We start from the raw sequence: 12,943 nt of genomic DNA, 5'->3' as shown, positions 1-12,943 counted from the left end.
CTAGTATATTACTATACTGTATCACTATACTGTAATATTAGTAATAATTACATGTAATATAAAATATATAATTCTTATATTGTATTATTAGCATTATATTGTATTACTTTATAATATTATCAATATTATATGTGTATACAATATATTATCATAGTGCAACATCAGTAATATAGTAATACTATATTATATTAATATTTAAGCCTTAAGTGCCAGTTTGTATAGCAGTAAAAGTGCAATAGCTCTTGGTCTGTGACCTATTGCTCCAAAATCTTATGAATAAACATCTCTAGAATCCATAGATTGGTAGTATATAATAATAAGTGCAAGATGAAGGCACCCTCCCCCTCCCAAAGTAGTCCAGGCCCACAGACCAGTCTTCCTAAATCATCATCAAAGATAGCTAAGAGCCTCACTGTCCACTTTAAAACTTACATCTGTGATCCTACAAAGTGCTCGAATGGCAGGCCCTCGGTACACATCTTCTTTCCCCGTCATATCTTTGGTCAGGCTGGAAAAGACGTCAATAATAATAATTATAATTCTCATGATTCGAGATGGGGAACAGCTTTGAATTAAGTAAATAAAGGTAAACACGTCTGTTCTAGATAACTGCAATGTTCTGTTCTAGATTACTGGAGGGCCAAAGTTGGCCCATACCTGGTATATATAGACAGACGCTATGTCACTGAACATCGAGAAAACCAAAGTCCTCTTCCAGCAATGACCGGCCAACCCCTTTCCAATGCCAGAGATACAGCTTAATGGTGTAACATTAGAAAATGTGGACCATTTCTGCTCCTTTGGCAGCCACCTCTCCACAAAAGTCAACATTGACACCGAACTACAACACTGCCTGAGCTCTGCGAGTGCAGCGTTTTTCTGAATGAAGCAGAGAGAGTTTGAAGACTGGGACATCCGTAGGGAGACCAAGGGGCTTGTTTATAAAGCTATCATCCTCCCAACCCTGCTATATGCCCGCGAAACGTGGACTGTCTACAGACGTCACATGCAACTCCTGGAATGATTCCATCAGCGCTGCCTCTGGAAAATCCTGCAAATCTCTTGGGAAGACAAGCGGACAAATGTCAGCGTGATGGAAGAAGCAAAGACCAGCAGCACTGAAGCGATGGTCCTCCGCCATCAACTCCGCTGGACCGGCCATGTTGTCCGGATGCCTGACCACCGTCTCCCAAAGCAGTTGCTCTACTCTGAACTCGAGAACGGAAAACGGAAAGTTGGAGGACAGGAAAAGTGATTTAAAGATGGGCTCAAAGTCAACCTTAAAAACTCTGGCATAGACACCGAGAACTGGTAAACCCTGGTCCTTGAGCACTCCAGTTGGAGGTCAGCTGTGACCAGCAGTGCTGCAGAATTTGAAGAGGCACGAATGGAGGGTGAACGAGAGAAATGTTCACCCTCCAAGGCGCATCAAGCCAACCCCAAGCGGGACTGCCTTCCACCTGGAAACCGATGCCCTCAATGTGGGAGAAGATCCAGATCAAGAATAGGGCTCCACAGTCACCTACGGACCCACCCTGGAGGATTATCCTACTCGGACAACAAGTAAGTAAGAATAATTATAATTCTCATGGTTCGAGATGGAGAACAGCCTTAGAATTAAGTAAATAAAGGTAAACACATTTGTTCTAGATTACTGCAATGGGTTACTGCAATGTTCTGGTCTAGATTGGAGGGCCTAAATTGGCCCATACCTGGTATATATAGACAGACACAGAAACAATACAGACCCTTGGCTGTTTTGGCCCTCAGCTTTCTTTAGGTCATTTGATGGCAGACACATTTTTAAGATCTCTTTGCCACAGAAACACATTTCAAACAGTAAAAGCCCTCTGGATACGATGCACCCTTGAACTAAACCATTCTTTCCAAGGCCAAGAGAATGGCAGGACTAGAAGTCAGCCTTCAGAGATCAGTGAATGCTTGTTTACCTGCTGGTGACGATGATAACATCCTCCGAAATGTTGGCCATCTCTTTGATGGTCAGGTAACACATCCTCCTTAAGGTTTGCTGTGGGAAGAGTGAGGCAAGACCCATATATTCACCAAGGTGGTAATTCTGGAAAATGCCAGCAACCTCGGAGGATATGCCAGAAGGCAAGAAACGACGACTCCGGAGTTATATTCCAATACATGCATGACAGGGGGTTGGAATAGATGGCCCATGGGGTCTCTTCCAGCTCTATTGTTCTATGATTCTATGATACTACCCAAATGTAAAGGCACTGTATCACACAAATGCACGTATTTTTATGAACTAAGAAATTCCAGTGCTCTTCATGCAACTGGAAATTCAGGGAAAGGAAAATGCCTGTTTGGATATATACCATATATACTCGAGTATAAGCCGACCCGAATATAAGCCGAACCACTTAATTTTACCACAAAAAACTGGGAAAACGGATTGACTCGAGTATAAGCTGAGAGTGGGAAATTCAGCAGCTACTGGCACATTTCAAAATGAAAATCGATACCAATAACATTACATTACTTGAGGCATCAGTAGGTTAAATGGTTTTGAATATTTATATAAAATTGTAATTTAAGATAAGACTGCCCTAACCCTCTTCAATGTAAATGTGCTTACGTATCCTTCCAATAATAATAAAGACAGTAAAATAATAGTAATAATAATAGAGTGAAATAATAAATGTAATAAATAGAGTACAATAATAAATATAACAATTATAAAATAAAATAATAAATGTAATAATAACAATAAAGTAAAATAATAATAATAATAATAAATAGAGTAAAATAATAAATGTAATAAAATTAATAGTAATGACAGAGCAAAATAATAAATCACCTTGACTCAAGTATAAGCCAAAGGGGGCTTTTTCAGCCTAAAACAAAGGTTGAAAAACTAGGCTTATATGCGAGTATATACAGTAAGATACTCACGTCATTGGACTGAAATAATCTTGTCATGGCAAAGAAGGCCTCTGTAGCTTCCGTGGTCCCGAAATGCTCACCCTAAAAGAAAGAAGCAGGAAATAGGTGGTAGGCATCAAGGAAGTCAAACTTATTAAGGAAAGTACTCTGAAGTCAACTTCTGCTGGAATTTGACATTGTTGTTGTTGTTGTTGTCATTTCTATCCTGGTTTATCTCTCTTAGATAAAAGCAATACAATATCAATAAAGCAATACAATATCAATAAAAGCAATACAATATCTAATTTAAAACCTAAACAGCACACAAACATTAAAATAGAATGCATTGTCGAAGGCTTTCATGGCTGGAATCACTGGGTTGTTGTAGGTTTTTCGGGCTATATGGACATGTTCTAGAAGCATTCTCTCCTGGCGTTTCGCCTACATCTATGGCAAGCATCCTCAGAGGTTGTGAGGTCTGCTGAAACTAGGAAAATTGGGTTTATATATCTGCGGAACGTCCAGGGTGGGACAAAGAACTCTTGTCTGTTGGAGCTAGGTGGGAATATTTCAACTGGCCACAGATATATAAACCCAATTTTCCTAGTGCCACAGATCACTACTGACAGAAAGGTCATGAGTTCGAAGCCAGCCCAGGTTGGAGTGAGCTTCCGGCCAATTTGTGTAGCTTGTTGTCGACCTTTGCAACCTGAAAGACAGTTGCATCTGTCTGTCAAGCTAAGGCGCAACTTGACAGAAGCAAATGCTAGATACACCAGATACAGCTGTGTAAAATCAGAGACTCTGGAGACGTCAGGTTACAAGGAAAACTCAGTTTACTAAGCACAGAACAAAAGTACATCCATCTTCAGCGAGCGACACACAGGAACCCACAAGACAAACTGAAAGTCAAAACAGTTCTCTTGCAGCTGCTTAGCTCTTCTGCTCCAAGTGGTTAACTCTCTAATTTTTCTCAGCAGCAGAGAGCTTATCTTAAGGTCACTCAATCACAGCCTCAACATAAACATTTCAGCATAGCATTACACTCTAAGTGGCATCCATATTGGCAATACAAGAATTACATTTAAAACACACAATTATATCTCAATAAATCCTGACACTGTCAAGTAGGAAATTTAGGTACCGCGTATGCGGGGAGGCTAATTTAACTAAATTTATGACACCATAAAAATCTCCAGCAACTATGCAAAGAATGAGGAAGTACTTCACCAGTGTCACAAATGGACGGTGAAGCGACAGCTCCCATGGTGGCCAGAATACCCTCATGATAAAGCTGGAATGTTAAATAGCCTCTGTGTGCGTGTCTATATGTGGTGTGTGTATGGCACTGAATGTTGCCATGTATATGTACACTGTAATCCGTCCTGAGTCCCCTGCGGGGTGTGAAGGGCAGAATATAAATACTGTAAATAAATAATAATAATTAAATGATAGATGGATGGATGGATGGATAGATAGATAGATATGAGGCCCCTACAGTCATAAGGGGAAGTCAGAAGGTCTGTCAGGATAAGGGAAAAGAGGAATTTAAAGGAGAGTTCTCAAGGGAATCGGAATGCATTTTGTGTAGGTCTTTTTGAATAAATATAGGGTTTTCACAGCTTTGCCTTCAGTGAGCGCAACGTCAGTTACCAGTCAAGTCTTGTATGTATGTCATGTCAAGATTCATGGAACTCTCTGCTCAAGACTCATGTTCAAGTTGCAGTTGGTGAATGTTTTCCTGATTGATTCTTCTGTGGATTTTGGATCTGTGCAACCTTGTTTCCTGGCTTTTCAAGAGACTTTGGACATTATCCTTTGTGGGTTTTAAGGACTATGCATTCGTGGATTTTGCTGTGGAAATAAGTATCAACTATGCTGTATTGATGGACTGTATTTGCTGACCTGCTGGGTCAGATGGTTTTTAGACTTTCTTATACAACTTTTTACTTGCCTTTTTCACCTTTCTTGATACTGCTTGCATTTATTCAAATAAACTGTTTATTTGCTAAAGAACTTTGGAGTGTTTGTGGGTTTAAAGGTGTGCTTCCAGCCTTGGTGTGCGACAGGTGGAATGTTAAATAACCTCTGTGTGTTTGTCTATATATGTTGTTTGTCTATGGCATTGAATGTTTCACATGCATATGTACACTGTAATCCGCCCTGAGTCCCCTGCGGGGTGAGAAGGGCGGAATATAAATACTGTAAATAAATAAATAAATACCTGGTTCAGCAAGTAAAGGATCTTGGTCAGGATGTGCAGGCATCTCCGTGGGTTGATAGGGGTCTCGTTAAAGATCCGAGCCTATGGGGAGATGGACAAAAATAATGCAGGAAATACGTACAGGGAGAGTTGAAGGACGCACATCCTGTACTTCTGAGATGCAATGAAAGGGCCCGGCCTCACCTCCTGAAGGATGGCGCTCTTCTCCAGATGCTGGAAAGGGTTGGAGCCGCTCCCTGAGGAAGAAGGGAAAGAAGCACATCATTATCCACATTATCCAGTTTTTTGGTTTTTTTTGGTCGTGTCAGGGGTGACTTGAGAAACTGTAAGTCACTTCTGGTGTGAGAGAATTGGGCGTCTGCAAGGATGTTGCCCAGGGGACGCCTGGATGATTTGATGTTTTTATCATCCTTGTTGGAGGCTTCTCTCATGTCCCCATATGAGGAGCTGGAGCTGATAGAGGGAGCTCATCCGCCTCTCCCCGGATTCGAACCTGCGACCTGTCGGTCTTCAGTACTGCTGGCACAGGGGTTTAACCAGTAATAAATAGAGATGGGGAAGAATCTTTGGCTAATATCCCCATTAAAGGAGCCACACATCTTCCGGTCTGGCTCTACGGTAGGCATGGGCAAACCTGGGCCCTCCAGGTGTTTTGGACTTCAACTCCCACAATTCCTAACAGCCAGTAGGTAGAAGGTGTTGCATCCTAGAACAGGAACGGGACTCTCTAATCATTAATTACACCACACCTTGAATGAAGGAAGAGTCCTTTTTATTTTAAGAATAACTGGAACCAATAAAAGAGATGATTATAAAAATTTCATCTTATTATAAAAATAAGCAAAAAGCCAAATAAAGCAGCAACATAAGCAGTGTCCAAACAAAGGAATTATATCCATGTCCCAACCTCGCAGAAATAATCCACAGGCAATGAATAACCAAAAAGACTTTAGAATAAACCCATGAACAGACTAGCCACTGCTAATCCACTTGAAAAGCCGTGAATCCTTAGAGACAAAGCCACATGAAAAAGGAATATCCAGGAGACTTGAGTTTGATTCCAAACAGTGCCTGGTCTAAAGAAAATTCTCTAAGAGCTCAATTTAAGTCCCAAAAACTGGTTCCTACTCCCCCCTGTTTTTGGCCTTAACTGCCGAATTCTTTCTGACCTGCGTAAACATTGGGCCTCTCAATGGTTCTGGCTGATCTGGCATCGATATTCCTTCGCTCAGCCTTCCCTAAGGTCCAGCTCTCACATCCGTAGGTTACTACAGGGAATACCATGGCTTTGATTAATTATTTAATTATTTAATATTATTAATTATTCCTACTATTATTATTATTCCTATTATTAGTATTATTATTAATTATTCCTACTATTATTATTATTCCTATTATTATTACTTATTCCTACTACTATTATTATTATTAATTATTCCTATTATTATTATTATTATTAATTATTCCTCCTATTATTATTATTCCTATTATTATTATTCCTACTATTATTATTATCCCTATTATTATTATTATTATTATTCCTACTATTATTATTAATTATTATTATTCCTACCACTATTATTATTATTCCTACTATTATTATTAATTATTCCTATTATTATTATTCATATTATTATTATTAATTATTCCTACTATTATTATTATTCCTATTATTATTACTTATTCCTACTACTATTATTATTATTAATTATTCCTATTATTATTATTATTAATTATTCCTCCTATTATTATTATTCCTATTATTATTATTCCTACTATTATTATTATCCCTATTATTATTATTATTCCTACTATTATTATTATTAATTATTCCTATTATTATTATTCATATTATTATTATTAATTATTCCTACTATTATTATTATTCCTATTATTATTATTATTCCTACTACTACTATTATTATTAATTATTCCTATTATTATTATTATTCCTATTATTATTATTCCTATTATTATTATTTATTCCTATTATTATTATTATTCCTACCACTACTATTATTATTATTCCTACAATTATTATTCCTATTCTTATTATTTTTATTATTCCTATTATTATTATTAATTATTCCTACTATTATTATTATTATTCCTATTATTCCTACAATTATTATTCCTACTATTATTAATTATTCCTATTATTATTATTATTATTATTCCTACTATTATTATTATTATTCCTATTATTATTTTTATTATTTATTAAGGACAAGCAGGACACGCCTCTTTCATGCTCTCCTCTGAAGACACGCCCCTGGGGGCGTGGCTTCAGCCCTGGGGCGTGGCTTGAGGCCTAAGTTCCTCTCTATGTACGGGGCCGCCTGGCCTTTATCCCAAGGGGCTTGCCAATCTGCCTAGCAACGGGGCCTACCTCGAAAGGCTTGCCACCTTAGCGACGCCAGCCCTCCCAGCCCGTCTCTTACCAGACTCCTCATCCTTCTTGTCGAACTTCTTGATCATGGCGGCGGCCGGCTCGGCTTCTGGCCGCCGAGTTCGAGCTTCCACCGCTCACAAATCCGGGAAGGAAGTCCCGCCTTCCCACTGGATGCACGCTTCCATTGGCTAGAAGGCGCTGTCACTCAAAACTTCAGGGCCACGCCCATTCGTCCCTCTCAACTGCTGACATCAGTCTGTATTTGCATACAGCACGCCCCCTTCCTTTGTAGCCACGCCCACACGGAAGGGAAGGAGAAATACAGTACGTCAGTCTTGATTTGCGTATGGCCCGCCCCTTCTCCCTTGTAGCCCCGCCCACAAGGAAGCAACCAGCCTGATTTAAAGGGGCCGCAGCATATATTTACACTCCTTTTGTTTATTGATTCTAGGGAATCAATAAGGCGGTCAATGGGGAAGCTTTTGACCCTCCATCTCCCATCATCCCCATTCAGCAAGGATCATGGGAGTTGCAGTTCAGATTATCCACAACTCTTGAAGGTAAACACTTAACCCTTGGCATCACTTCTTTTTTGGAGTCCAAATTACAGTTAATGGTGCATCTACACTGTGGAATTAACACAGTTTGATACCACTTCAAGCTGCCCCAGTTCAATGCTGTGGAATGCTGGGAATTGCAGATTTTCCAGCATAGTAAGTGGCTCATGGGAGCTGCAGTCCAGATTATCCACAACTCTTAAAGGCAACCATTTAATCCTTGGCATCACTTCTTTTTTGCAGTCCAAATTACAGTTAATGGTGCATCTACACTGTGGAATTAACACAGTTTGATACCACTTTAAGCTGCACCAGTTCAATGCTGTGGAATGCTGGGAATTGCAGATTTTACAAGGCCTTCCGTGACCTTTTCTTCATTCCACGGAACTCCCAGTATTACCAAGCACTATTAGAATAGTTTGACCATTTCTGCTCCCTTGGCAGCTACCTCTCCACAAAAGTCAACATTGACACTGAAAGACAACACCGCCTGAGCTCTGCGAGTGCAGCATTCTTCCAAATGAAGCAGAGAGGGTTACTCCGAACGCAAGATCGGAAAACGAAATGTTGGTGGGCAGGAAAAGAGATTGAAAGATGAGTTCAAAGCCAACCTTAAAAACTCTGGCATAGATATTGAGAATTGGGAAGCCCTGGCTCTTGAGCGTTCCAGCTGGAGGTCAGTTGTCACCAGCAGTGCTGTATCATAGAATCAAAGAGTTGGAAGAGACCTCATGGGCCATCCAGTCCAACCCCCTGCCAAGAAGCATTCAAATCACCCCTGACAGATGGCCATCCAGCCTCTGTTTAAAAGCTTCCAAAGAAGGAGCCTCCACCACACTCCGGGGCAGAGAGTTCCACTGCTGAACAGCTCTCACAGTCAGGAAGTTCTTCCTCATGTTCAGATGGAATCTCCTCTCTTGTAGTTTGAAGCCATTGTTCCCTTGCGTCCTAGTCTCCAAGGAAGCAGAAAACAAGCTTGCTCCCTCCTCCCTGTGGCTTCCTCTCACATATTTATACATGTCTTTCATATCTCCTCTCAGCCTTCTCTTCTTCAGGCTAAAAATGCTCAGCTCCTTAAGCCGCTCCTCATAGGGCTTGTTCTCCAGAGCCTTGGTCATTTTAGTCGCCCTCCTCTGGACACATTCCAGCTTGTCAATATCTCTCTTGAATTGTGGTGCCCAGAATTGGACACAATTCTGTAGGATTTGAAGAGGCACAAATGGAGGGCGAAAGGGAGAAACGTGCCAACAGGAAGGCGCATCAAGCCAACCTCAACTAGGACCACCTTCCTCCAGGAAACCAATGCCCTTGTAAGGGATCAAGGGTTTAGGGTGCAGGGTCCCTTTTCGAAGAAATCCACAGTCTAATTGGTTCATGTGAGACCCCATTTATTCAAGCTGATCGACATGAGACGGACAGACAGCACTTTTGTTTGTGCTTTAACAGACTGCCACACCCCCTTGGCTTTTGTACACCGTTATATACTCAAGTAATACAAGGGATTACTAGTACTCTCTTTCCAGCCCCCCTCCCTTGACCTTTTGATGGAAAGTACCTTCTTGTACCTGCAGACTCTGCGCTTAACTGCAACCTTTGCACTTAACCACAACCCAACTTCCTATGTAAGCTTGAACTTTGTATGACCTCTACATGATGCCTCTTGTTTTTAAAACATTTTCTTCCGTGTTGTTCCTTTTCTACAGAGATAGGGTATATTTCTCTTTTGTTGTTAATTTCATTCAAAGCCCCTTGCTTAGCATTTGCAAATTTCACTCAAAGACCCTTTCACCCTCACTGCGGGAGAAGATGCGGGTCAAGAATAGGGCTCCCCAGTCAGCTACGGACACTGATCTTGGAAGACAATCCTACTCAGACAATGAGGGATTGCCTAAGTAAGTAAGTTACTCTCCAGGTTAAGTTTGCACAAATCCAGGATTTCCTAAAATGAAACCTATCTAAACTTGGCTGTCTATTTATACTGTCCTGGCAGTCAGAATGGCTGTTGCCAATAAACATGGCTATTGTTTCCAGGACACGGATTCAACAGATCAAGCCAGGGAAAGAGAAATGCTTGCGCAAAAGCATAACAATCCTGAGGTTTACTTAATGTAATGCACTTTTTGCATTTTCATGATAACTCCCTGAATACGGTCACCTCTCCGTATCCATGGAGTCAACCATCAGCAGCTTGAAAATAGTGTTGCATAATATCTTTGCAGAAGCCTGTGGGGAACTTGGCCTCTCACTGAACATCAAGAAAACTAAAATATTCTTCTAACACCAGAAGGCACCAACCAATCCCTCCGCAATGCCAGAAATACAGCTTAATGGTGTAACGCTAGAAAATGGGTTGCTATGAGTTTTCCGGGCTTTCTGGCCATTTTCCAGCAGCATTCTCTCCTGACGTTTCGCCTGCATCTGTGGCGAGTGGCATCTTCAGAGGTCTGTTGGAAGTGAAGCAAGTGGAGTGTATATATCCCTATGGAATAATGTCCCGGGTGGGAGGATCTCTTTGAAGCGAGTGTGAATGTTGCTTCAATTCCGTTGGACTGGCCACCTTGTCCAGATGCCTGACCGCCGTCTCCCAAAGCAGTTGCGCTACTCCAAACTCAAGAATGGAAAACGGAATGTTGGTGGACAGGAAAAGAGATTTAAAGATGGGCTCAAAGCCAACCTTTAAAACTTTGGCATAGACACGGAGAACTGGGAAGCCCTGGCGCTCCAGCTGGAGGTCAGCTGTGACCAGCAGTGCTGCAGAATTTGAAGAGGCATGAATGGAGGGCGAAAGAGAGAAACATGCCAAGAGGAAGCCCAACCCCGACCGGGACCACCTTCCACCTGGAAACCGATGCTCTCACTGTGGGAGAAGAGGTAGCTCAAGAATAGGGCTCCACAGTCACCTATGGACCCACCTCCAGTACACCCAACTTGGAGGACCATCATCCTTGGACTACAAGGGATTGCCTAAGTAAGTAAATAAGAATGTTGCAACTAACCAAGTCCTTTCTCCCACCCAGGACATTCCATAGGTGTAGTCTTCCCTCGCTACTTCACGGTTCGCTTTTAGCAGACTCGCTGTTTCGCGGTTTTTAATTAAATATGAATTGAAAATATATATCACAGTATTTTCGCGGTTTCGCGGGTTTTTTCTGCTGCCGCTTTCCGAGGCGCTTTCCCTCCTCAGTCCTCTCTCTCTCCTACCTTGAAGGCCTTTCCTTTCTTTCCTGCGCTCTCTCTCTCTCTTCACCTGGTGAAGCAAAAGGCGAGGAGGGCTAAGTGAGCGAACACTGCATATATACTCCACGTGTCTCAGTAGCAACAGAATCTCTGATGATACCACTAGCCGCAGATGCAGGTGAAATGTCAGGAGAGAACGCTGCTGGAACATGGCCATACAATGCATGTGGTAGGCCAAAAAATGTACAGCAACTGTCACGATGCTAGGGCTCTGCCAATATTTAGGCAGAGATGAACCAAACTCCCAGTTTTTGTTAAACAATTTAATTAAAACAGCACTTACTTTCTGGCTGTTTTAATAGTCCAAAACATAAAACATAAAGATAGCCACAGAATATAAATAAAGTGTTATTCAAGTGTTATGACCATGCTGTTACATCCCGAATAGATTACTGCAACACACTCTACGCAGGGTTGCCTTTGAAGACTGTTCGGAAGCTTTAACTAGTCCAACGGGCAGCAGCCAGATTGCTCACCGGAGCATCATACAGGGAGCGCACCACCCCCTACTATGTCAACAGCTTTTTCAGCAATGGTTTTATGATAGCTTGTTTTAAGCTTGCTGGAAACTTTCCCTCCTGTAAGGAGGCATTAACTACCACCTTCACCCACTCTGCCAAGCCCCCTCTGGCTTCTTTTATCAGCCAGGATGGACAGGGGTCTAGGATGCATGTGGTAGGCCTCACTTCCCCAAGGATCCTGTCCACATCCTCAAGCTGAACCAATTGAAATGAATCCAATAAAACCGGACAACCAGATGCTCGTGCTACATTCTCAGAGACCGCTGTTAATATGGCGTCGAAATCCGACTGAATCAACGCAACTTTATTTGTGAAGAATCGAGCCAGTGCTTCACAGCGAGCCCCTGAGTCATCAGGGATCTCGCTTTTCGGCGGATTTAACAGACCCCTGACAACTTGGAATAGCTCAGCTGGACGATTCTTCACAGATGCAATATCGGCTGCAAGAAATGATTTCTGCGCCGCCGCTATTGCCACATCGTAGGACCTTAAAAAGGCATTCAGATGTGTTTGGGCTGATTTGGTAGGTCTCTGGCGCCACACGCACTCTAGCCTCCTCTTATTTCGCTTCATCGCCGCCAGCTTCTCAGTAAACCAAGGGGCTGGTTTAGCTCGGTTACTCGAGAGGGGGCGTTCTGGAGCGATTGTATCAATTGCCCTAGTCATCTTACTGTCCCAGTGAGAGACCAAAGCATCGACAGTCGCCAGCCAAGGAGGTGGGAAATTCCCCAAGAGCTGTCAGGAAGCCATTTGGATCCATAAGTCTCTTGGGGCGGACCATTCTAATGGGTCCACCACCCCTGCAGAGGTTAGGAGGCGGGGTAAGTCTAAACCTGATCAGGTGGTAATCAGTCCATGGCAATGGAACGATGGTCAACTCCTCCACCCCGTCCCCTTCACCCCATCTCTGGGAAAAAACCAAATCCAGTGCGTGCCCGGCACTATGGGTGGGACCAGATACTAATTGGGACAGGCCAATGGTTGCCATGGTGGCCATGAAGTCCTGAGCCGCACCTGAGAGAGAGGTCTTGGCATGGACATTGAAATCTCCCAGGACTAGAAGCCGTTGGAAGCTCAATGCCAGGTCCGTAACCACTCCTGCTAGCTCAGGTAATGAGAC

At 42.2% G+C, this 12,943-nt stretch overlaps 1 protein-coding gene across 1 annotated transcript in view; it reads right to left on the bottom strand.

The window, feature by feature from the left end:
• COPG2 (COPI coat complex subunit gamma 2) overlaps nt 1–7,678 on the bottom strand; it is a 37,488-nt gene extending 29,810 nt beyond the window's left edge. Inside the window, exons 1-6 of the mRNA XM_067469359.1 lie at nt 7,558–7,678; nt 5,300–5,352; nt 5,117–5,197; nt 2,923–2,994; nt 1,950–2,029; nt 433–508 (exon numbers count right to left, since the gene is read on the bottom strand). Coding sequence (XP_067325460.1) covers nt 433–508; nt 1,950–2,029; nt 2,923–2,994; nt 5,117–5,197; nt 5,300–5,352; nt 7,558–7,594 — 399 coding nt within the window. The 5' untranslated portion in view covers nt 7,595–7,678. The remainder of the gene's footprint in view (nt 1–432; nt 509–1,949; nt 2,030–2,922; nt 2,995–5,116; nt 5,198–5,299; nt 5,353–7,557) is intronic.
• Between the last annotated feature and the right edge of the window lie 5,265 nt (nt 7,679–12,943).

Source organism: Anolis sagrei, chromosome 5 (assembly GCF_037176765.1).
Source record: "Anolis sagrei isolate rAnoSag1 chromosome 5, rAnoSag1.mat, whole genome shotgun sequence".
Classification (NCBI taxonomy): Eukaryota; Metazoa; Chordata; class Lepidosauria; order Squamata; family Dactyloidae; genus Anolis; species Anolis sagrei.
Note: the sequence above shows the minus strand (reverse complement) of the source record. Positions and strands in the feature narration are given on the sequence as shown.